The following is a 26135-nucleotide window of genomic DNA, read 5'->3' on the forward strand; positions in this document are numbered from 1 at the left end:
GGGTGGAGTGAGGGATCTGGGATGGACAGGCTTGGCTATTACGACAGAAGACAATTGATTTGAATTGATGAACTATAACAAGAGGAGTGCACTGTGCCACAGCTCGGAGTGAGTGACAGGCAGAGCCCAAAAAATCAGATTAGAACAACACTATTGCCAATTGAAAAGCCAATTACCTGGGATCATATCAGATACATTAATATTTCTGGTTGTCAATGCCTACAATGACATTTTGATACATTTGTGCTTATTTATCTAAATACATCCATCACATATACCACATATACCGCGCGCACACACACACACACACACACACACACACACACACACACACACACACACACACACACACACACACACACACACACACACACACACACACACACACACACACACACACACACACACACACACACCCACCCACACACACACACACACACACACACACACACACACGCACGCACGCACGCACAATTCCATCCTGCAATCATTCATAAATACACATATGATGTATGTCTCAATCAAGTGTAAATGTAACTAAAACCTCACCTGCCCAATGGAATATCTGCAGCAGTTCTCACATAGCAGTAAAATTGTCCTGAAATGATTAGTGGCAGTGCAGTGCATCGCTAACAGTCTTTTCAATCAACAGAAGCAACTAAGATTCAAATAAAACAAAGAGAAAATATCTCACGCAAACACGATGGAAAACTATGAAAAATGTCTTTTACAAGTAGAATTCATACAACAATATCATCTGTCAACTTGCATGAGGTACTGACATATCCACAAACAGCAATTCATCGACAGAGGGAAGCCAGGAGCTCTCACAACAGAAGTACATGTTTCATTATGAAAGAAAGAACAACTACAACATTGTTATCTTGAGGTAGAACGTGGACTTCAGCGTTTTGAAGTGCTTTCCGTTTGATTTTTTTTCTTCTTTTTTTCCCTCGCTTCGACAAGCGGGAGAGCGGCGGTTCTTGACATCTGAGGTAGCGTGGCACCTGTTCTCGTGTTTTACGAACCGATCGCTCTACATGTAAAAGTAACTGAACGCAGGGGGAAAAGACGGATCCAAAAGGTTTCCCACGTCACATTCATTCCGGCTGAGGTAGGTTTTTGTTGAATCCTAAGGTTCACAGAGCCAAGTTAAGAACCTGTATGAAGGCCGAGAACTAATAAAAAAAACATTGATATCACTGAAAAGAAAAGTCCTGAGACAGAGAATATATGAAATCACTGGAAGAAGGCCTTAAGTCTTTGTTGGATGCGTTTGTGGAATCCTTGCTAGGCTGAGAGGAGGCAGCAGTCTTTGACATTGAAAGAAATAGTAGAAATAAGACCAATAACTTAGAACCATTTTGTGAGATAGTAGAGGAATAAAAACATATTCGACTCTGAGATAAAATGATGAGTGTATAACAAAGACATTCTGGATATCTATTCTGTGTGCTGCCGGCAACCAGAAAATGAAGGAAGTTAAAAAACAAAACAAGAACACATCATTCACCTGCCAAAGCTAAAACCTAGCTGTCCATCACAAAAGCGCACCAAAAACCTAGGCCGGGGACAAGTCCAAGACCCTATAACTTTTCCAGAGGCGACTTATTTAACTTACCAATAATACAATTCTTTGCACAAAGAAAAACTAATAGGAAAAGAAATACTTCGGTCGACCTGAGTGTGATACGAGTCTGAGGTGACACTGTGACCGTGTCACAGACTTGACGTTCATGCTTCTATCAGGTCTGGTTCTGCTGGGTGACCCCGGCAGCAGCCCTGTCACTGGCCGCCCGGCCCTCTGCTGGAGGCCTCTGGAACTGCGTCTCTCTGTCCCCCTCCACCACAAGGCTGAAGTCAACCAGCGGCAGAGTGGACAACTGGGTCTCGTTCAGCGCACAGGACACCAGGGATCTATCCAACTGGAAACACACACACAGTAATGTAGTTAAAGATGGAATGAGTAGTAGGGGAAACAGAGCCGCTGTCCGCCCACTGGCGTTGTTATTGTTTTGTTGACGAGGTGAGGAGCGTTGTGCTGGAAAAAAATTGCAGTACAAATTGTTCTGTTCTACCGCCTGTGCAATGATGCCAGGGGGAAAAAACTGTGTTAGTTGTTTACAGTAACTATGTTGTTGTTGTAATATCGTTAACGGCCGTTGCAGTTTCACCAATTAACGATTCCAGCTTCAATATGGGAATTTACAGTTGAAGTCAGAAGTTTCCATGCACTTAGGTTGGAGTCATTAAAACTCGTTTTCCAACCACTATACACATTTCTTGTTAACAAACTATAGTTTTGGCAAGTCAGTTAGGACATCTACTTTGTGTATGACACAAATAATTTTCCAACAATTGTTTACAGACAGATTATTTCACTTATAGTTCACTGTATCACAATTCCAGTGGGTCCAAAGTTTACATACACTAAGTTGACTGCGCCTTAAAACAGCTTGGAAAATTCCAGAAAATGATGTTATGGCTTTAGAAGCTTCTGATAGGCGTACTTTGGTGCGAAAAGTGCAAATCAATCCCAGAACAACAGCAAAGGACCTTGAGAAGATGCTGGAAGAAACAGGTATTAAAGTATCTATATCCACAGTAAAACAAGTCAAAAATCGACATAACCTGAAAGGCCGCTCAGCAAGGAAGAAGCCACTGCTCCAAAACCACCATAAAAAAGCCAAACTACGGTTTGCAACTGCACATGGGGATAAAGATCGTACTTTTTGGAGAAATGTCCTCTGGTCTGATGAAACAAAAATAGAACTGTTTGGCCATAATGACCATTGTTATGTTTGGAGGAAAAAGGGGGAGGCTTGCAAGCTGAAGAACACCATCCCAACCGTGAAGCATGGGGGTGGCAGCAAAATGTTGTGGGGGTGCTTTGCTGCAGGAGGGACTGGTGCACTTCACAAAATAGATGGCATCATGAGGGAAGACAATTATGTGGACATTTATTTTTTATATTTTTTATTTCACCTTTATTTAACCAGGTAGGCTAGTTGAAAACACCTTTATTTAACCAGGTAGGCTAGTTGAAAACACCTTTATTTAACCAGGTAGGCTAGTTGAAAACACCTTTATTTAACCAGGTAGGCTAGTTGAAAACACCTTTATTTAACCAGGTAGGCTAGTTGAAAACACCTTTATTTAACCAGGTAGGCTAGTTGAAAACACCTTTATTTAACCAGGTAGGCTAGTTGAGAACAAGTTCTCATTTACAACTGTGACCTGGCCAAGATAAAGCAGTGTGAACAGACAACAACACAGAGTTACACATGGAGTAAACAATAAACAAGTCAGTAACACAGTAGAATAACAAAAAAAAGAGTCTATATACATTGTGTTAAAGGCATGAGGAGGTAGGCGAATAAATACAATTATGCAGATTAACATTGGAGTGATAAATGATCAGATGGTCATGTGCAGGTAGAGATACTGGTGTGCAAAAGAGCAGAAAAGTAAATAAATAAAAACAGTATGGGGATGAGGTAGGTAAATTGGGTGGGCTATTTACCGATGGACTATGTACAACTGCAGCGATCGGTTAGCTGCTCAGATAGCAGATGTTTGAAGTTGGTGAGGGAGATAAAAGTCTCCAACTTCAGCGATTTTTACAATTTGTTCCAGTCACTGGCAGCAGAGAACTGGAAAGGCGGCCAAATGAGGTGTTGGCTTTAGGGATGATCAGTGAGATACACTTGCTGGAGCGCGTGCTACGGGTGGGTGTTGCCATCATGACCAGTGAACTGAGATAAGGTGGAGCTTTACCTAGCATGGACTTGTAGATGACCTGGAGCCAGTGGGTCTGGCGATGAATATGTAGCGAGGGCCAGCCGACTAGAGCATACAAGTCGCAGTGGTGGGTGGTATAAGGTGCTTTAGTAACAAAACGGATGGCACTGTGATAAACTGCATCCAGTTTGCTGAGTAGAGTATTGGAAGCTATTTTGTAGATGACATCGCCGAAGTCGAGGATCGGTAGGATAGTCAGTTTTACTAGGGTAAGTGTGGCGGCGTGAGTGAAGGAGGCTTTGTTGCGGAATAGAAAGCCGACTAGATTTGATTTTAGATTGGACTAGTTTGATATGATTCTGGAAGGAGAGTTTACAGTCTAGCCAGACACCTAGGTACTTATAGATGTCCACATATTCTAGGTCGGGCGTGTGGGTGCAGGCAGCGAACGGTTGAAAAGCATGCATTTGGTTTTACTAGCGTTTAAGAGCAGTTGGAGGCCACGGAAGGTGTGTTGTATGGCAGTGAAGTTCATTTGGAGGTTAGATAGCACAGTGTCCAAGCAAGGGCCAGAAGTATACAGAATGGTGTCGTCTGCGTAGAGGTGGATCAGGGAATCGCCCGCAGCAAGAGCAACATCATTGATATATACAGAGAAAAGAGTCGGCCCGAGAATTGAACCCTGTGGCACCCCCATAGAGACTGCCAGAGGACCGGACAACATGTCCTCCGATTTGACACACTGAACTCTGTCTGCAAAGTAGTTGGTGAACCAGGGAAGGCAGTCATTAGAAAAACCGAGGCTACTGAGTCTGCCGATAAGAATATGGTGATTGACAGAGTCGAAAGCCTTGGCCAGGTCGATGAAGACGGCTGCACAGTACTGTCTTTTATTGATGGCGGTTATGATATCGTTTAGTACCTTGAGCGTGGCTGAGGTGCACCCGTGACCGGCTCGGAAACCAGATTGCACAGCGGAGAAGGTATGGTGGGATTCGAGATGGTCAGTGATCTGTTTGTTGACTTGGATTGGACATATTGAAGCAACATCTCAAGACATCAGTCAGGAAGTTAAAGCTTGGTCGCAAATGGGTCTTCCAAATGGACAATGACTCCAAGCATACTTCCAAAGTTGTAGCAAAACGTCTTAAGTGCTACAAAGTCACGTATTGGAGTGGCCATCACAAAGCCCTGACCTCAATCTGATAGAATATTTGTGGGCAGAATTGAAAAAGCATGTGCGAGTAAGGAGGCCTACAAACCTGACTCAGTTACACCAGCTCTGTCAGGAGGAATGGGCCATAATTCACCCAACTTATTGTGGGAAGCTTGTGGAAGGCTACCCGAAACGTTTGACCCAAGTTAAATAATTTAAAGGCAATGCTACCAAATACTAGTTGAGTGCATGTTAACTTCTGACCCACTGGGAATGTGATGAAAGAAATATACGATGAAATAAATAATTCTCTCTACTATTATTCTGACATTTCACATTCTTAAAATAAAGTGGTGATCCTAACTGACCTAAGACAGGGAATTTTTACTAGGATTAAATGTCAGGAATTGTGAAAAACTGAGTTTAAATGTATTTTTCTAAGGCTTATGTAAACATCCGACTTCAACTGTAGAAAATGGCCAATCTAACGTAAATCTAGCGTAAATCTAACGTAAATCTAATGTAAATCTAATGTAAATCTAATGTAAATCTAACGTAAATCTAACGTAAATCTAATGTAAATCTAATGTAAATCTAACGTAAATCTAATGCAAATCTAATGTAAATCTAACGTAAATCTAATGTAAATCTAATGTAAATCTAACGTAAATCTAATGTAAATCTAACGTAAATCTAATGTAAATCTAGCCCATTGCATCATTCTAGACTTGGATAAATTGAACTCTTATGACTTGATTTCAGTTGACTACTTGGTGTCAGGCCCTCTACTCACCATGCGTGAACTGTCTGCTAGGTCTCCACAGTGGGACGGGCCTGAGAAGAGTCTCTCCAGCTCGTTACTGTCTCCCCTGCTCTTCCCAGCAAGGCTGCCGTTCCCTTCCATGCCTGATCTGCTCACCCCGTTTAAGGCCAGGGCCCCCTGGGAGGTGGAGGACAACTCCAGGGCAATGTTACGCCCGGCCTGGGGGGTGGCCTGCACTGTCTTACACGTCATCAACCTGGAGGAACACAATTCACACAAAAACCCACCGTCAGGCCTCATGCCAGGATCAAGCCCACACAGACACACATAGTCCCCTTGTTGTTGCACCAATACTCACCTCCCCCTGTAGCTGAACATGAGGAAGAGCATGCAGAATACGATGCAGGTGACTCCTATATGGATGCCGATGATGATTCCGGTTGTAGAGGTCTTGCTCTGTTCATCTTTCACACAGTCACAGGGGGTGTTCAGCACTGTAGACACACACACACGGCCCAGTAAGGACAACTGCAATGCCACGCAGCACAGTGACACACACATACACACAGAGAAACAAAGCCCACAGCACAGAGCTGTCATACTGTACAGTACACCCACAACCTAATCTAGTGCTGCTAGCCAGACTACCAATGCTGTGGCAGCATGGAGTGATCCAGTCAATCGGAGAGCTGTAAACACACAACAGCAGCCTGCATGAGGCCTCTTCAACGCTGCTCTGAAAAGATTACAGGAGGTGTGAGCCCTGGTCTGCATGGGTGTTTGTGTTTGTGTGTGCGGTCAGCAGGAAGTCACCTGATTTCTCCACAGCCTCCTTCAGTGAGACGAAGCGCATGGTGGCGTTGCCATCTCCGTGTTGGTTGAAGGCCAGAACCTTAATCTCATACACCAGGGTTGGATCTGAGGAGAGGAGGAACAGAGAGAGAGAGAGAGAGAGAGAGAGAGATCAGTTGAAACATATAGCTATGTGAATAGAGTTGGCTTTCAATGTACAATCACTCAAGGCATCACGTTAAACACATTGACCGTGTAACAACCCTTTCAACACATCTCCATGGATCATCCTTTCCCCCAGCCCCCAGCCCCTAGCCCCCAGCCCATGTCCCCCTGTCTCACCCAGCTGGGAGATGTTGTACTGGGTGACGTTGCGGGTGAAGGTGAGTGGTCCGGTGAAGAGGGGGGTGTGGACCCTCCTGTAGTACAGCCTGAAGCCCTCATGTTGGCCCATCTTAGAGGATGGCTCCCACACGGCCTGCACCACACTGCTGTTCACCAATTTAATGAACAGTGACGGGGGTGCTGGCACTGAAACACACACAGTGGTGTTAGAATCCACTAAACATCCACATAACAAAAATAACTTAGATGATATATTAAACTAAAGCCGTCAGGCTTGTTAAGTCAACCATGTTTTAGTCTATAAAACAGGTCTTTAGTACTTTCTCAGTATATCTCAGTCAGGTATGTGGCTACAGTACTACAGACTCCTGTAGGTGTGTTACAGAACCTTTACAATAAACAACTCATAAAAAACTTTTTTGGTCCAAGTAATTACCACCAGTTAAGTGAGCGTTTATATGTGTGTGTGTGTGTGTGTGTGTTTGTGTTTGTGCAAGTGTGTGTGTGTATGTGTGTAAGTCTGTACGTTCCCAAGGCACACCTTCACCCAGCGTGCTCTCGGTGGCGCTCTCGGAGGGCTTGCTGGCTCCGCGGGACGTGTAGGCCTTCACATAGAAGGTGTAGCCGGTGGAGGGCTCCAGATCACCCACGACCTGCTGTAGAGTCACCTTACTGACGGCTTCCTGGTACTCCATCTCCACAGGGTCTGAAGGGGGAGGGAGAAAGAGATGGTTTAATTTAACTGCTTTTTGTACACTGTAGAAAAAGAACTGCTTCCACCACGTGTTTTTAGGGGGTAGATCAACATTAATACTGGAGATAGATTGTGGCTTCCATCAATGTAATTATTTCCAATCCCCCATATATATATATATATATATATATATATATTATATAAAAGAAAATATTATAGTATTTTAAATATTTATACATAATATTAGTAATATTTACAGTTGAAGTCGGATGTTTACATACATCTTAGCCAAATACATTTTAAACTCAGCTTTTCACAATTCCTGACATTTAATCCCAGTAAAAATTCCCTGTTTTAGGTCAGTTAGGATCACCACTTTATTTAAAAAATGTGAAATGTCAGAATAATAGTAGAGAGAATGATTTATTTCAGCTTTTATTTAATTCATCACATTCTCAGTGGGTCAGAAGTTTACATACACTCAATTACTATTTGGTAGCATTGCCTTTAAATTGTTTAACTTGGGTCAAACGTTTGGGGTACCCTTCCACAAGCTTCCCACAGTAAGTTGGGTGAATTTTGGCCCATTCCTCCTGTCAGAGCTGGTGTAACTGAGTCAGGTTTGTAGGCTTCCTTGCTGGCACACTCTTTTTCAGTTCTGCCCACATTTTTTTTATAGGATTGAGGTCAGGGCTTTGTGATGGCCACTCCAATACCTTGACTTTGTTGCCATTAAGACATTTTGCCACAACTTTGGAAGTATGCTTGGGGTCATTGTCCATTTGGAAGACCCATTTGGGACCAAGCTTTAACTTCCTGACTGACGTCTTGAGATGTTGCTTCAATATGTCCACATAATTGTCTTTCCTCATGATGCCATGTATTTTGTGAAGTGCACCAGTCCCTCCTGCAGCAACGCACCCCCACAACATGATGCTGCCACCCCCGTGCTTCACGGTTGGGATGGTGTTCTTCAGCTTGCAAGCCTCCCCCTTTTCCTCCAAACATAACGATGGTCATTATGACCAAACAGTTCTATTTTTGTTTCATCAGACCAGAGGACATTTCTACAAAAAGTACGATCTTTCTCCCCATGTGCAGTTCGTTGCAAACTGTAGTCTGGCTTTTTTATGGCGGTTTTGGAGCAGTGGTTTCTTCCTTGACGAGCGGCCTTTCAGGTTATATCGATATAGGACTCGTGTTACTGTGGATATAGATACTTTTGTACCTGTTTCTTCCAGCATCTTCACAAGGTCCTTTGCTGTTGTTCTGGGATTGATTTGCACTTTGCTCACCAAAGTATGTTCATCTCTAGGAGACAGAATGCGTCTCCTTCCTGAGCGGTATGTTGGCTGCGTGGTCCCATGGTGTTTATACTTGCATACTATTGTTTGTACAGATGAACGTGGTACCTTCAGGCATTTGGAAATTGCTCCCAAGGATGAACCAGACTTGTGGAGGTCCACATTTTTTTTCTGAGGTCTTGGCTGATTTCCTTTGATTTTCCCATGATGTCAAGCAAAGAGACACTGAGTTTGAAGGTAGGCCTTGTAATACACCTACAGGTACACCTCCAATTGACTCAAATGATGTCAATTAGCCCATTAGAAGCTTCTAAAGCCATGACATAATTTTCTGGAATTTTCCAAGCCGTTTAAAGGCACAGTCACCTTAGTGTATGTAATCTTCTGACCCACTGGAATTGTGATACAGTGAATTATAAGTGAAATAATCTGTCTGTAATTGTTGGAAAAATTACTTGTGTCATGCACAAAATAGATGTCCTAACCGACTTACCAAATCTATAGCTTGTTAACAAGAAATTTGTGGAGTGGTTGAAAAACAAGTTTTAATGACTCCAACCTATGTGTATGTAAACCTCCGACTTTAACTGTACACATATATACCATATACATATATATTTTCCTAAACCTACCGCCCCTCCCCTAATTGGAGTAAACTAATAGACAACAACACTTAGGCTCCTACTTCCAACTTATACATACTATATACATTTTACGGACACAGACTTTTTCCACAGCCATTTACTCAACTTCTCGGTCCAAGTGTTACCTGAACAACAACAAAAATGTGTTGTCCCAAAACTTGAGAAAACTTGAGAAAACTTGAGAAAACTTTGGCAAAAATGCAGTAAATGTCAAAATGACATGTTTGCTCAACTTGTCTCAGTTGTTCATTCAGCTGTACATTATTATTTGGGCATCTTAACTAAAAACAATTGGCCAAGCAACTGGCACACCCATAGTGCTTTTCATCATGCATTTATACATGAATCATTATTCAACATGTCCTCACATGGGATTTGAACAAACCCCCTGCTATGCCACCGTGCCGGTGACAATTATCAGAAAGTCCAGTTAGTCTCCAATCATTGATTTGATTGACTTATTTTACAATGTTAGGTTTTTCTGTATAGTATATTACTCTGTTTTAATATTACTGCTTAATCACTATAATATATCAAATAGTTTTTCTTGAGTACACAGTACTTTTAACAGAGCTGAGATTTACTTTGAAGTGCAAAGTGTAGCAGTAGAGGTGAAAGCAGTCATAGACAAAGACGTGGTGGTGTAGCAGGAGACTTGGACTGCTGTGAACCAAGAGGTTGTGAGTTGTGAGCATGTTGAAATACTGTATAAATTAACATGCACAACGTCTAACTTGGAAATGTGATATGTTAAATTCACTTTGTGTGTAACTAGTTCGACAGCCATTTATTAGGTTAAAAAGAACACTTTTTACTTGAATGAATAAATGACACAATTTGAGCAAACACATCATTTTAAGTTGACTGAAGTTTTGCCTGCATTTTGTCAAGGTGAAGCTACAGTAATACTTGGACCAAAAATGTTAGTAAACCAAAAAAGGCGGTGGAACTAGTTACTCAACAATAATTAGTTGAAACAATTTGATTTTGTTTTAGAGTGTACTGTCAGGATTGCATCATTTGGTAATAGGGGCTGTGACTGTGAACAACAGAGCTGTGTGAATCGAGGGGGTGGCTCTAGGTGAGTGCTTGTTAAATTTGAAGAGAGAAGGGGGGTGTAGGGGGAGGGGGTTACAGTGCGTTATGGCCCTTAAGTCAAGTTCCTCACCCATAACCACTATCTACCTCCAGCCCTCAGCCCATTGGGGCAGCCTGTCTTTAGTAGGTCATTAAAGCAGTTCCTATAGGCTAGCCCCTGGGGCCTTCAATTATACATCTGATAGTACTACAGAGGAGAGAGCAGCAGCTGTGTCTGGGTGACGTACTCTGTCACCGCTGCACACACACCCATACAGATACACACATGTCAGCACGCAACCACACACACCCATACAGATACACACATGTCAGCACGCAACCACACACACCCATACAGATACACCCATACAGATACACACGTCAGCATGCACACTCACACACACACAAACACACACACAAACACACGATTGCCACACACCCCCAGCAAATAAACATTGACATGCCAGCATAACATTTAGTCTCATTCAATTATCAATTAAAAGCCACTTTTATGTCTCCTCTACATGAAGGATGGGGATGGCAGAGCGTCCATCCAACCTAGTGTTGCTGGAGAAACAGGTGTTCTGTTACCATACCTCCTCACTGCTCTCTCCTCTCTCCTGCTGTCTGTCTACTGCTCTCTCCTCCCTCCTCCCTCCTGCTGTCTGTCTACTGCTCTCTCCTCCCTCCTGCTGTCTGTCTACTGCTCTTTCCTCCCTCCTCTCTCCTGCTGTCTGTCTACTGCTCTCTCCTCCCTCCTGCTGTCTGTCTACTGCTCTCTCCTCCCTCCTCTCTCCTGCTGTCTGTCTACTGCTCTCTTCTCCCTCCTCTCTCCTGCTGTCTGTCTACTGCTCTCTCCTCCCTCCTGCTGTCTGTCTACTGCTCTCTCCTCCCTCCTCTCTCCTGCTGTCTGTCTACTGCTCTCTCCTCTCTCCTGCTGTCTGTCTACTGCTCTCTCCTCCCTCCTCTCTCCTGCTGTCTGTCTACTGCTCTCTCCTCTCTCCTGCTGTCTGTCTACTGCTCTCTCCTCTCTCCTCCCTCCTGCTGTCTGTCTACTGCTCTCTCCTGTCTCCTGCTGTCTGTCTACTGCTCTCCTCCTCTCTCCTGCTGTCTGTCTACTGCTCTCTCCTCCCTCCTCCTCTCTCCTGCTGTCTGTCTACTGCTCTCTCCTCCCTCCTCTCTCCTGCTGTCTGTCTACTGCTCTCTTCTCCCTCCTCTCTCCTGCTGTCTGTCTACTGCTCTCTCCTCCCTCCTGCTGTCTGTCTACTGCTCTCTCCTCCCTCCTCTCTCTTGCTGTCTGTCTACTGCTCTCTCCTCTCTCCTGCTGTCTGTCTACTGCTCTCTCCTCTCTCCTGCTGTCTGTCTACTGCTTTCTCCTCCCTCCTGCTGTCTGTCTACTGCTCTCTCCTCCCTCCTGCTGTATGTCTATTGCTCTCTCCTCCCTCCTGCTGTCTGTCTACTGCTCTCTCCTCCCTCCTCCCTCCTGCTGTCTGTCTACTGCTCTTTCCTCCAACCTCTCTCCTGCTGTCTGTCTACTGCTCTCTCCTCTCTCCTGCTGTCTGTCTACTGCTCTCTCCTCCCTCCTCCTCTCTCCTGCTGTCTGTCTACTGCTCTCTCCTCCCTCCTCTCTCCTGCTGTCTGTCATCTGCTCTCTTCTCCCTCCTCTCTCCTGCTGTCTGTCTACTGCTCTCTCCTCCCTCCTGCTGTCTGTCTACTGCTCTCTCCTCCCTCCTCTCTCCTGTTGTCTGTCTACTGCTCTCTCCTCCCTCCTGCTGTCTGTCTACTGCTCTCTCCTCCCTCCTCTCTCCTGCTGTCTGTCTACTGCTTTCTCCTCCCTCCTGCTGTCTGTCTACTGCTCTCTCCTCCCTCCTCTCTCCTTCTGTCTGTCTACTGCTTTCTCCTCCCTCCTGCTGTCTGTCTACGGCTCTCTCCTCCCTCCTCTCTCCTGCTGTCTGTCTACTGCTCTCTCCTCTCTCCTGCTGTCTGTCTACTGCTTTCTCCTCCCTCCTGCTGTATGTCTACTGCTCTCTCCTCCCTCCTCCCTCCTGCTGTCTGTCTACTGCTCTCTCCTCCCTCCTCCCTCCTGCTGTCTGTCTACTGCTCTTTCCTCCCTCCTCTCTCCTGCTGTCTGTCTACTGCTCTCTCCTCCCTCCTGCTGTCTGTCTACTGCTCTCTCCTCCCTCCTCTCTCCTGCTGTCTGTTACTGCTCTCTTCTCCCTCCTCTCTCTTGCTGTCTGTCTACTGCTCTCTCCTCCCTCCTGCTCTGTCTACTGCTCTATCCTCCCTCCTCTCTCCTGCTGTCTGTCTACTGCTCTCTCCTCTCTCCTGCTGTCTGTCTTCTGCTCTCTCCTCTCTCCTGCTGTCTGTCTACTGCTTTCTCCTCCCTCCTGCTGTCTGTCTACTGCTCTCTCCTCCCTCCTGCTGTATGTCTATTGCTCTCTCCTCCCTCCTGCTGTCTGTCTACTGCTCTCTCCTCCCTCCTCCCTCCTGCTGTCTGTCTACTGCTCTTTCCTCCAACCTCTCTCCTGCTGTCTGTCTACTGCTCTCTCCTCTCTCCTGCTGTCTGTCTACTGCTCTCTCCTCCCTCCTCCTCTCTCCTGCTGTCTGTCTACTGCTCTCTCCTCCCTCCTCTCTCCTGCTGTCTGTCTACTGCTCTCTTCTCCCTCCTCTCTCCTGCTGTCTGTCTACTGCTCTCTCCTCCCTCCTGCTGTCTGTCTACTGCTCTCTCCTCCCTCCTCTCTCCTGCTGTCTGTCTACTGCTTTCTCCTCCCTCCTGCTGTATGTCTACTGCTCTCTCCTCCCTCCTCCCTCCTGCTGTCTGTCTACTGCTCTCTCCTCCCTCCTCCTGTCTGTCTACTGCTCTTTCCTCCCTCCTCTCTCCTGCTGTCTGTCTACTGCTCTCTCCTCCCTCCTGCTGTCTGTCTACTGCTCTCTCCTCCCTCCTCTCTCCTGCTGTCTGTTACTGCTCTCTTCTCCCTCCTCTCTCTTGCTGTCTGCCTACTGCTCTCTCCTCCCTCCTGCTCTGTCTACTGCTCTCTCCTCTCTCCTGCTGTCTGTCTACTGCTCTATCCTCCCTCCTCTCTCTTGCTGTCTGTCTACTGCTCTCTCCTCTCTCCTGCTCTGTCTACTGCTCTCTCCTCCCTCCTGCTCTGTCTACTGCTCTATCCTCCCTCCTCTCTTGCTGTCTGTCTACTGCTCTCCTCCTCTCTCCTGCTGTCTGTCTACTGCTCTCTCCTCCCTCCTCTCTCCTGCTGTCTGTCTACTGCTCTCTTCTCCCTCCTCTCTCCTGCTGTCTGTCTACTGCTCTCTCCTCCATCCTGCTCTGTCTACTGCTCTATCCTCCCTCCTGCCCTGTCTACTGCTCTATCCTCCCTCCTCTCTTGCTGTCTGTCTACTGCTCTCTCCTCTCTCTCCTGCTGTCTGTCTACTGCTCTCTCCTCCCTCCTCTCTCCTGCTGTCTGTCTACTGCTCTCTTCTCCCTCCTCTCTCCTGCTGTCTGTCTACTGCTCTCTCCTCCCTCCTGCTCTGTCTACTGCTCTATCCTCCCTCCTGCTCTGTCTACTGCTCTATCCTCCCTCCTCTCTTGCTGTCTGTCTACTGCTCTCTCCTCTCTCCTGCTGTCTGTCTACTGCTCTATCCTCCCTCCTCTCTCTTGCTATCTGTCTACTGCTCTCTCCTCTCTCCTGCTCTGTCTACTGCTCTCTCCTCCCTCCTGCTCTGTCTACTGCTCTATCCTCCCTCCTCTCTTGCTGTCTGTCTACTGCTCTCTCCTCTCTCCTGCTGTCTGTCTACTGCTCTCTCCTCCTCCTCTCTCCTGCTGTCTGTCTACTGCTCTCTTCTCCCTCCTCTCTCCTGCTGTCTGTCTACTGCTCTCTCCTCCCTCCTGCTCTGTCTACTGCTCTCTCCTCCCTCCTGCTCTGTCTACTGCTCTATCCTCCCTCCTCTCTTGCTGTCTGTCTACTGCTCTCTCCTCTCTCTCCTGCTGTCTGTCTACTGCTCTATCCTCCCTCCTCTCTCTTGCTGTCTGTCTACTGCTCTCTCCTCCCTCCTGCTCTGTCTACTGCTCTATCCTCCCTCCTCTCTTGCTGTCTGTCTACTGCTCTCTCCTCTCTCCTGCTGTCTGTCTACTGCTCTCTCCTCTCTCCTGCTGTCTGTCTACTGCTCTCTTCTCCCTCCTCTCTCCTGCTGTCTGTCTACTGCTCTCTTCTCCCTCCTCTCTCCTGCTGTCTGTCTACTGCTCTCCTCCTCCCTCCTGCTCTGTCTACTGCTCTATCCTCCCTCCTGCTGTCTGTCTACTGCTCTATCCTCCCTCCTCTCTTGCTGTCTGTCTACTGCTCTCTCCTCTCTCCTGCTGTCTGTCTACTGCTCTCTCCTCCCTCCTCTCTCCTGCTGTCTGTCTACTGCTCTCTTCTCCCTCCTCTCTCCTGCTGTCTGTCTACTGCTCTCTCCTCCCTCCTGCTCTGTCTACTGCTCTATCCTCCCTCCTGCTCTGTCTACTGCTCTATCCTCCCTCCTCTCTCCTGCTGTCTGTCTACTGCTCTCTCCTCTCTCCTGCTCTGTCTACTGCTCTCTCCTCCCTCCTGCTCTGTCTACTGCTCTATCCTCCCTCCTCTCTCCTGCTGTCTGTCTACTGCTCTCTCCTCCCTCCTGCTGTCTGTCTACTGCTCTCTCCTCCCTCCTCTCTCCTGCTGTCTGTCTACTGCTCTCTTCTCCCTCCTCTCTCCTGCTGTCTGTCTACGGCTCTCTCCGCCCTCCTCTCTCTCCTGCTGTCTGTCTACTGCTCTCTCCTCTCTCCTGCTGTCTGTCTACTGCTTTCTCCTCCCTCCTGCTGTATGTCTACTGCTCTCTCCTCCCTCCTCCCTCCTGCTGTCTGTCTACTGCTCTCTCCTCCCTCCTCCCTCCTGCTGTCTGTCTACTGCTCTTTTCCTCCCTCCTCTCTCCTGCTGTCTGTCTACTGCTCTCTCCTCCCTCCTGCTGTCTGTCTACTGCTCTCCTCCTCCCTCCTGCTGTCTGTCTACTGCTCTCTTCCTCCCTCCTCTCTCCTGCTGTCTGTTACTGCTCTCTTCTCCCTCCTCTCTCTTGCTGTCTGTCTACTGCTCTCTCCTCCCTCCCTGCTCTGTCTACTGCTCTATCCTCCCTCCTCTCTTGCTGTCTGTCTACTGCTCTCTCCTCTCTCCTGCTGTCTGTCTACTGCTCTATCCTCCCTCCTCTCTCTTGCTGTCTGTCTACTGCTCTCTCCTCTCTCCTGCTGTCTGTCTACTGCTCTCTCCTCCCTCCTCTCTCCTGCTGTCTGTCTACTGCTCTCTTCTCCCTCCTCTCTCTTGCTGTCTGTCTACTGCTCTCTCCTCCCTCCTGCTCTGTCTACTGCTCTATCCTCCCTCCTGCCCTGTCTACTGCTCTATCCTCCCTCCTCTCTTGCTGTCTGTCTACTGCTCTCGTCCTCTCTCCTGCTGTCTGTCTACTGCTCTCTCCTCCCCCCTCTCTCCTGCTGTCTGTCTACTGCTCTCTTCTCCCTCCTCTCTCCTGCTGTCTGTCTACTGCTCTCTCCTCCCTCCTGCTGTCTGTCTACTGCTCTTTCCTCCCTCCTCTCTCCTGCCGTCTGTCTACTGCTCTCTCCTCCCTCCTGCTGTCTGTCTACTGCTCTCCTCCTCCCTCCTCTCTCCTGCTGTCTGTTACTGCTCTCTTCTCTTCCTCCTCTCTCTTGCTGTCTGTCTACTGCTCTCTCCTCCCTCCTGCTCTGTCTACTGCTCTATCCTCCCTCCTCTCTTGCTGTCTGTCTACTGCTCTCTCCTCTCTCCTGCTGTCTGTCTACTGCTCTATCCTCCCTCCTCTCTCTTGCTGTCTGTCTACTGCTCTCTCCTCTCTCCTGCTCTGTCTACTGCTCTCTCCTCCCTCCTGCTCTGTCTACTGCTCTATCCTCCCTCCTCTCTTGCTGTCTGTCTACTGCTCTCTCCTCTCTCCTGCTGTCTGTCTACTGCTCTCTCCTCCCTCCTCTCTCCTGCTGTCTGTCTACTGCTCTCTTCTCCCTCCTCTCTCCTGCTGTCTGTCTACTGCTCTCTCCTCCCTCCTGCTCTGTCTACTGCTCTATCCTCCCTCCTACCCTGTCTACTGCTCTATCCTCCCTCCTCTCTTGCTGTCTGTCTACTGCTCTCTCCTCTCTCCTGCTGTCTGTCTACTGCTCTCTCCTCCCTCCTCTCTCCTGCTGTCTGTCTACTGCTCTCTTTCTCCCTCCTCTCTCCTGCTGTCTGTCTACTGCTCTCTCCTCCCTCCTGCTCTGTCTACTGCTCTATCCTCCCTCCTGCTCTGTCTACTGCTCTATCCTCCCTCCTCTCTTGCTGTCTGTCTACTGCTCTCTCCTCTCTCCTGCTGTCTGTCTACTGCTCTCTCCTCCCTCCTCTCTCCTGCTGTCTGTCTACTGCTCTCTTCTCCCTCCTCTCTCCTGCTGTCTGTCTACTGCTCTCTCCTCCCTCCTGCTCTGTCTACTGCTCTATCCTCCCTCCTGCTCTGTCTACTGCTCTATCCTCCCTCCTCTCTCCTGCTGTCTGTCTACTGCTCTCTCCTCTCTCCTGCTCTGTCTACTGCTCTCTCCTCCCTCCTGCTCTGTCTACTGCTCTATCCTCCCTCCTCTCTCCTGCTGTCTGTCTACTGCTCTCTCCTCCCTCCTGCTGTCTGTCTACTGCTCTCTCCTCCCTCCTCTCTCCTGCTGTCTGTCTACTGCTCTCTTCTCCCTCCTCTCTCCTGCTGTCTGTCTACTGCTCTCTCCTCCCTCCTGCTGTCTGTCTACTGCTCTCTCCTCCCTCCTCTCTCCTGCTGTCTGTCTACTGCTCTCTTCTCCCTCCTCTCTCCTGCTGTCTGTCTACTGCTCTCTCCTCCCTCCTGCTCTGTCTACTGCTCTATCCTCCCTCCTCTCTCTTGCTGTCTGTCTACTGCTCTCTCCTCTCTCCTGCTGTCTCCTGTTTTTTCATTCTCTACCTCTACCTCTTTTCTTTTTCCTCTCCCCTGCTATCTCCTTCTCCTTTTTAGCTCCCTCCTTCCTTCCCTCCCTCCCTTCCGCTTTCTCCTTTCTCAGAAAGGGCACAAGGGAAGAGGAGCTAGAGGAGGGGTAACTCTGGAAGAGAAGCTGTAGTCAGCCCTGGGGGAGCCAGCCTCCCCTCCCCAGCACAGCCACCTGGTGCCCCATACAGTCTACACCCACCGTTCCATAACACACAGACCACTCAACCTACTGTAGATACCACACTCCCTACTGTTCTGTATCATCTCTACCACACGCTGAGGACAGCCATCCCATTAACCTCAGTAAAATAACATAAGTCACGTAGAGAGCTAATGCATGTGAGCAGGTGACAGCTAGACGGTAGAGCATGTACTGACTGGATAACATCTCCCCATAGTGAACCAGTTCACCTGAGGCAGAGCTGTACTGTGTGTTCCAGTGGTGTGTTAGAGACGGTGTTACCCACGAACCTGTGGTCCTGCGGATGTGGAGCACGTAGCCGATGATCTCCTGAGTGTCCTGGGCAGACTCCTTCCAGGACACCTGGATGGCGTTGGGTGAGAGGGCCTCGGCCCGCACCACACTGGGCATCCCTGGCAGGCCGTCTGCCCACAGCACGGTGAGGCGGGCACTGGCCTGGGTGGAGCCAGCGCTGTTCTCAGCGATGCACTGGTAGATGGCTTCGTCCTCCTGACTGATGCCATAGATGGTCAGCGTGCTTGAGGAAGAAGAGGGGGGAGGAAGAGGAGGCCGAGGAGGAGGGAAGAAGGAGGGGTAAAAGAGGAGGGAGGAAAGTAGACACAGGAAAGACGTGAGTCTCTGGTTTGCAGCGAGAAGGATTAGGATATTATTGGGTAGTGCAGAGAAAGCAAACAGGAAGCTCTCAGAGATGATTATTGATTTCAAAGATGACTGTATTGTGCGTGCGGTGGCATTTTCTGAGCAAAACAAAGCCGGCAGAAGCTGACAAGGGCTTTGTTTAAAAACTCTCACAGCGGGCAGTCAAGCAAACAATAGAATACTGTATGAAATCCTTCTGTGTAGCATCTGAATCAAAGTCTTATTTACAGTAGAGCAGTGGTAGGGCATTTTTGTTAGCCGGTTCCTGTTTGTGTCAGTCCTGAGCAGATACACTGTCACTACAGAATGAACCTGCTGGATGTGGCATCGTAATACGACAGGTAATAAACACAACAATCAAAACAGAAACAAACACTGTCTGTGTACAGTAGGATTGTGTGTGTGTGTGTGTGTGTGTGTGTGTGTGTAGATGTGAATGGTGCCTTACTGTATCTGCCAAGAAGGAAAATGCTAATCCTCCTCCCTTTTCCCTCTTTACCTCCCTCCCTCCCTCGTTACTTGAGGGTGGGATGGAGGTGGGGGCGCACACCGAACTCCCCCCGTTTTCAATTTTTCTCGCTCCACCCTTCTTCCCCTCTGCCTCTCTTCCAATCCCTCCTTCCTCCCTCTATCTGCCGCTGCTGGAAGATGGCTTGATGGGGTGTGTGTGCGTGTGTGTGTGTAGGATGGGTTGATGGTGTGTGAGGGGTGGAGGGCATAGGGGGTGAATTATTAGAGTTGAATACATAATCATCCGCTCTTCTCCTCTTAATCCTGAGGGGATGAGAAAATAAAAGATTTAACACAGAGGAGCATAATATGGAAATGAAGCCCTCCAGCATCTTGCATTTTTTTGGGGATAGACACTGACAGCTAGTGTGAGGAGTGCGTTTTTGAAAAGCTTCAAGGTGGGAGTGTAAGATCAATGACTGTTGCAAATAAATGGAGAATTTAATTTATTTGTATTTTTATGCCTTATGCATTTCTCACATTGTGCCTGCAGATTAGGTCTGCTATTCTGCAGAAAGGCCTCAGACGCGAACTTCAATCTATCTCCTCTCTCCATATCATTGTCTGTCTGACTCCAGTTGACTTAGATATGTCGGCAGCTGTTTAAACGGGCTGGTGGTGTCCCCACAGACAGATGGGCCACATCTGTCTTCACCACCTTTCCAGGGCACCTCTCTGAAACATGGAAGTCCAGGAGTCAGGGACCAGTTTGTTCATGCTGTAGGCGTGTGGTCTCTGAGACCTGTGGGTGTTCTATCGGGTTTTCCGATTCAAAGTCGTTGTCAAGACTGAAGGGACACACAACATGAGCATAAGGACAAGATCATAGTGTACCTTTAAGGTCGCTGGTTTGAATCCCTGAGCCGACTAGATGAAACTGACTTAAATGGAAATGCCGATACTGTACTCCTCACAATAGAACCCCACAGTGGAGGTGTCATAATACCCATAAAACCTAGCGGTCAAACAAGGAAATGGTTCCAATAGTTTTTCCCATAGGGGATGTTAGAAACACTTTAAATAAGGGCTGTGTTTCGTGTAGGCTTACCCTGGCATGACATTTTGATAACCATGTCAATCTCTCTCGGACAAGGTGACTTTTATCAATATATTCAGCTCTCAGATTTGAACATGAAATTAGCATCAAAGTAGACAGCATGCAAGATTACAAATCCCGGCAAGATCCTGCACGCCATCTCTATCTGGCATGTTTGCTAACAGGTCAATTAAAAAAAACACAGCCAATTTATTAATTACTACATTTTGCTAACATTAGATAGTTAATCCAGAGATTCTTACCTTGGCTCGATTTGTCAGTCTCGTCCAGATCATCATGGCATTTGCAGTTCTTTATGATAGCCACATTAGCAGCTAATTCGCATTTAATTTATTGGGGGTAAATAGAGGTTTGCACGTTTATCAAAACATCACTCCAGGGCAAGCTTGCATGAAACACGGCCCTTATTTTAAAATCCCCTATGGGAAAAACTAATGGTGGAAAAACGATTGGAACCATTTCCCTGTTTGACCGCTAGGTTTTATGGGTATTATGACTCATATTATTGTACTATATGAGAAACCATGAGGAAAGAGAATTTAGTCCAGTTTAATTACAGAAGTAAAGGACAGTGACTTTATATACCTGACGTTTCACAAGTGAAGGGGTGGAGGGGACTGGTTTTGGTCTTACAGTTCAATGAACATTATACTGTATGATGAGTGGATCATGATGAGTGGATCATTCGATTACCTTTTAATAATTGATGGTATATGAATGAGCGGCTTCAGTGGTCCACTGGTTTCAGTGGAGAGAGAGAGATTGAAAGAGAGAGACAAAGAGAGAGAGAGAGACAAAGAGAGAGAGAGACAAAGAGAGAGAGAGAGAGAGAGAGAGACAGACAGAGAGGGCCATTATTCCAAAGAGGATAGGTTGGTCCAGTCTGCCAGGTGGAATCAATCTCACCGGGCCTGTCTAGTTTCACTCTCCTGATGGGTCATGGCTAGAAAGAATGCATTTTTTTGAATTTTAGCTCACCCTACCCCTTTTCCCCATGTGAACCTAATTCTCCTAACCTGCTGCGTAAGTTCTCCTAACCTGCTACGAAAAGTCAAATCTGACACAAGCTGTATGCTTTCTAGTCAAAACCCTCCTGAGGCACATCTTCCTTCTCCTTCTCCAAAAGGGGGCGCCGGACATTTGACCGGCAACATTTGAATTTACCGGACATTAGAGACATTTACATCCCAAGGATCCCGGATTGCACGGACCCAATTGAATCTCGACTTACATAGTACAAGCAATGAGGGAAAGGTAGGTAGCTGTATTCGCTATTTAAAAAAAATAATGAAAGTATGAATTTCAGCACCACAATTGTTTAGGACAAACAAAGGTACAGATAAGTGTTTTCAGAATCTAATGTTTACATACTGTTTAACCCTCTTCATATGTATATACTGTATTCTAATCAAGGCTCATATAACTACTGCTGTACACTAATGTTCTATTCATATACTGCCCATAATGTCTATAGACACCATCACACTGTACATATATATTTAGATTCCAGACGCCGACATTGCTTGTTCTATTATTTATATATTTCTTAATTCCTTTCTTTTCATTTTTTGAATTTGCCTGTGTTGTTTTGTATTGTTAGGTATTTCTGCACTGTTGAAGCTAGGAACATACGCATTTCGCTACAAAATATGTGTACGCGACAAATAAAATGTCATTGAATTTCATTTGAATTGACATTTTTACTAGAATCAGTGTTGTTGCTAGAAAATCCCACAACCATATAAGAGAACAGAGTTGAGCACTCAGCTAGTGAAATTCCTGCCTCTCTTCCCAGAGACCTTTTGCTTTGAGGGTGGATGTGTCTGAGACCAGACTTATAACGTGACTCCTGTGCTGAACTCTCTTCAGCAGCTCCGACTACAAACCACTGGGCAGGCAGGCAGACTGAGGAACCGGATGCGGCTGCTCTCTGGGTTTGTGCCCATCATCTGACAGATCCCACAGAGAGTCTTTGACTGGAGGAAGAAAGAATCTATAGCTACTGCAGTCAGAGGAACAATGGCATCACACAGGAGGACAACCAACGCACAAAGGCTTTGAAGAGAGAGCGAGAGAGAAACTGAGAGAAAGAGCTCCCGGAAAGAGAGCGAGTGAGAGAGAAAAGCATTCCTGATAAAGGGGTAAAAGATGAAGAGAGAGAGAGAGAGAGCATCTTAGAAGCAGAAAGAGAGAGCGTCAGTCAGTGTTTTGGGCAGAGTGCGTGTGTGAGTGGGGAAGAAAAGATCTGTGTTTGGGCCATCTGCCTGGCCTTGCTGTCATGACAGACCGGCAGGTTGACAGCATCATTTACTCATCAGTTCAAAGCCACTTCACCGATTGATGGATCCCCACAGTCTGGGTGAGGGGGCTGGAACTGGGTAGGCTCACTGCACTGGGGATGGGGCTAGGGTAGGCTGACTGGACTGGGGATGGGGCTAGGGTAGGCTCACTGGACTGGGATGGGGCTAGGGTAGGCTCACTGGACTGGGGATGGGGCTAGGGTAGGCTCACTGGACTGGGATGGGGCTAGGGTAGGCTCACTGGATTGGGGCTAGGGTAGGCTCACTGGACTAGGGCTAGGGTAGGCTCACTGGACTGGGGATGGGGCTAGGGTAGGCTCACTGGACTGGGGCTAGGGTAGGCTCACTGGACTGGGGATGGGGCTAGGATAGGCTCACTGGGCTGGGGATGGGGCTAGGGTAGGCTCACTGGACTGGGGATGGGGCTAGGGTAGGCTCACTGGACTGGGGCTGGGGCTAGGGTAGGCTCACTGGACTGGGGCTGGGGCTAGGGTAGGCTCACTGGACTGGGGCTAGGGTAGGCTCACTGGACTGGGGATGGGGCTAGGGTAGGCTCACTGGACTGGGGCTAGGGTAGGCTCACTGGACTGGGGATGGGGCTAGGGTAGGCTCACTGGACTGGGGATGGGGCTAGGGTAGGCTCACTGGACTGGGGATGGGGCTAGGGTAGGCTCACTGCACTTGGGATGGGGCTAGGGTAGGCTCACTGGGCTGGGGCTGGGGTAGGCTCACTGGGCTGGGGCTGGGGTAGGCTCACTGGGCTGGGGCTAGGGTAGGCTCACTGGGCTGGGGCTAGGGTAGGCTCACTGGGCTGGGGCTGGGACTAGGGTAGGCTTAATAGGCTGAGGCTATGGTGGGCTCACTGGGCTGGGGCTAGGGTAGGCTCACTGGGATGTGGTAGGCTCACTAGGCTGGGGCTAGGGTAGGCTCACTGGGCTGGGGCTAGGGTAGGCTCACTGGGCTGGGGTAGGCTCACTGGGCTGGGGCTAGGGTATGCTCACTGGGCTGGGGCTGGGACTAGGGTAGGCTTACTAGGCTGGGGCTAGGGTGGGCTCACTGGGCTGGGGCTGGGACTAGGGTAGGCTTACTAGGCTGGGGCTAGGGTGGGCTCACTGGGCTGGGGCTAGGGTGGGCTCACTGGGCTGGGGCTGGGACTAGGGTAGGCTTACTAGGCTGGGGCTAGGGTGGGCTCACTGGGTTTGGGCTAGGGCAGGCTCACTGGGCTGGGGCTGAGGCAAGGGTGGGCTCACTGGGCTGGGGATATGGTAGCCTCACTGGGCTAGGGATAGGAAGCTGTGCGGGCTAACTGGGCTCAGTGGGCTGGGGGTGTGGGAGGTTTCTGTTGTTCAGCCACTGGGGCCGAGTTTGCAATGTTGTCACTGAACGAAGGCCTGTGAAAGGCTAAACTAGAGAGAGGGAGGGAGGGAGGGAAAACAGGGAAGAAGGAGGGAACAGGGGGAGGGGGAGAGCAGGGGCTTTGAAGAGGGAGGAGCAATGAGCTGTCTCACGGAAAGCCCACGGAAATGACTGATTGCAGGCAGGGTTAGAGGTCAAGGCCAATGCCCAGGTCCCAGCTCGCTGGAATCACAAAACGGGGCTTCCACAGAATGAAAAAAGGAAAAAAGGAAAACATAGTTTTTTTACACACAAAGACAATATACAGCCCAGTGGAATATTCCTAGAGGGAGTAGGACACATCTCTTCACTGAAACTTACTCACACAAATAAATCATAGAAGTCTTCAATCCCCATAAAAACATAGGAGAAGATTAGTCTCGCCCTCAGTTTACAGTCAACCCTCACAAGTCAAAACTATTCCACAAATCATGCCATTTCTACAACATTTACTACTGTAGGCTGACATTCTACCCAGATTCAGATGTTACTCTGCAATTTCAATTTACTGCCTGACTGTGTTTGATACCTACTGGTTCAGATGATCCTGACTACGTCATGGATGGGCCAGGCTGGTTTAGAGATTCCTATTAACAGTCCTTTCATAAGTGTCGTACTCCCCTGAAAACGGACAGGGCAGCACATTCTGAGGCCATAATTCTGATGGAGGTCAGCTAAGCATCTTCATTACCGGGGTAATGGTGTTTCATGTTTAAGGAACAGCCCGTGACCACCCCTCAGTGCCCTGCGTGAGAAGAACATCAACTCTCTGCCCGTCTACGTCAACCAACCAACATCCTGCACACACACACACAAACACACACACACACACACACACACACACACACACACACACACACACACACACACACACACACACACACACACACACACACACACACACACACACACACACACACACACACACACACACACACACACACACACACACACACACACACACACACACACACACACTAAGTAAAGTCCTTGGTCAAAACAATATAATCCTACTGTTATATTTGCATTAGCTGCCAATCTGAATTTATTGTGACACCATCTTAGCTCACACAGAGTTCACACCAGTCAGACTGTCACAGTGTGTAATTGGTTACAGTGTGGCATTAGGTACAGTGTGTAATTGGTTACAGCGTGCTGCAGGGAGACAGTCTAAAGGGCAATGCACAGGAGAATTTGCATGTTTGATATGTGTGTGTATGTATGCATGTGAATGTGTGTGTGTGCGTACGTGTGTTCTTTGATTAATGTGTGTGCATGCACGTGAGTAAAATACACAATCGATCCCCATTCTTTCTTATCCTATCCTCTCTGGCAGGTCAGCAGCATGAGAGAAAGCTGTAGGGAACAATGTGCAGTATGTTCATGTCTCTGGTGTTGTCCCTTCCATTTGCAGGAACAGACATGCACACACCAGGGTTTCCGTTAGGAACATGTTGCGCCGGACAACGTGACCGGGAAGATTTTAATTTACAGGCCATTTGAGAAATTTACCGGACCCATATGAATTGGTTGTGTAACCAATTAGGGTGTCTACCCACTGTGCTCAGAACAAAATAAATCACATTTAGATTATGGTAATTCATCTGAACAGAACATGCAACTCCTGTAATGAAGAAGCCAATAAAACATTTGCCAAAATGCAATTAGTGGGAAAACACCATTCTAAACAGTTCACCTGATGAGAGCTGTTCCATATGTGACAGGAATGAAAATCTCAGTTAGAAACTTAGAGGTGGAATCTAATAACAACATCTAGGATGGGTTGTTAATATGACTAGGATTGGTGCTTTGGTTTCTCATCAATGAAAGAAAGTTGATATGAAAACCAATAGAACAGCAGAGAAATGCTGGTTAATGACAGCCGGAAGTCTCTAGAAAATAATTGCCTCCACGTTTCGATGGTTGGATTTTGCCTCGGCTACTTTGAAGCAAGGTAAGACATTTCTCATTTGAAGTAAACCGTTCAGGCTTCAAACTATTAAGTATATGTTTTCAAAATTCATACTGCCTCCAGCTCACATTGCAAAGTAGTGGGTGGTGTGTTGATAGCCTGCCTACCGTTACACGCACGGATTGCAATAAGATGTTTTTCCATTTCCCAGCACATTTAAACCAATACATTTCCTCACACACACACACACGCACACACACACACACTGCTAGGGATGGTGGAACATTCAAATTAAAATCTCACACTGCTAGGTAATCATGCACAGAGGCAGACCTCCAATATCAGATACAAGCTTTCTATATAACAGCAGAAACAGTGAGCTGGAGGGGCATATCATTACCTCTGCCTTGCACCTGTAGGGAAGACTGGGGCCTGTTGAATGTGGTTGTCTATCCTTTCATTCACTCCTCCATAGGAATGGAAAACAGCAGGACTGCTGTGACGACAACAGAAAATAAGGGCTACTTGGGCTTGAACTGGGCTTGAACTGGGCTTGAACTGGGGCTTGAACTGGGCTTGAACTGGGGCTTGAACTGGGCTTGAACTGG

General features: G+C 47.7%; 1 protein-coding gene across 1 annotated transcript in view; it reads right to left on the reverse strand.

The window, feature by feature from the left end:
* Positions 1 to 709: 709 nt before the first annotated feature.
* The window catches only part of LOC109895272 (immunoglobulin superfamily DCC subclass member 3), a 114674-nt gene continuing 89248 nt past the window's right edge, over positions 710 to 26135 (reverse strand). The window contains exons 8-14 of the mRNA XM_031830815.1: positions 17984 to 18231; positions 7339 to 7503; positions 6795 to 6983; positions 6474 to 6578; positions 6019 to 6154; positions 5691 to 5916; positions 710 to 1925 (exon numbers count right to left, since the gene is read on the reverse strand). Coding sequence (XP_031686675.1) covers positions 1746 to 1925; positions 5691 to 5916; positions 6019 to 6154; positions 6474 to 6578; positions 6795 to 6983; positions 7339 to 7503; positions 17984 to 18231 — 1249 coding nt within the window. The 3' untranslated portion in view covers positions 710 to 1745. The remainder of the gene's footprint in view (positions 1926 to 5690; positions 5917 to 6018; positions 6155 to 6473; positions 6579 to 6794; positions 6984 to 7338; positions 7504 to 17983; positions 18232 to 26135) is intronic.

The sequence above is a fragment of the Oncorhynchus kisutch genome, linkage group LG8 (assembly GCF_002021735.2).
Source record: "Oncorhynchus kisutch isolate 150728-3 linkage group LG8, Okis_V2, whole genome shotgun sequence".
In the NCBI taxonomy this organism is placed as follows: domain Eukaryota; kingdom Metazoa; phylum Chordata; class Actinopteri; order Salmoniformes; family Salmonidae; genus Oncorhynchus; species Oncorhynchus kisutch.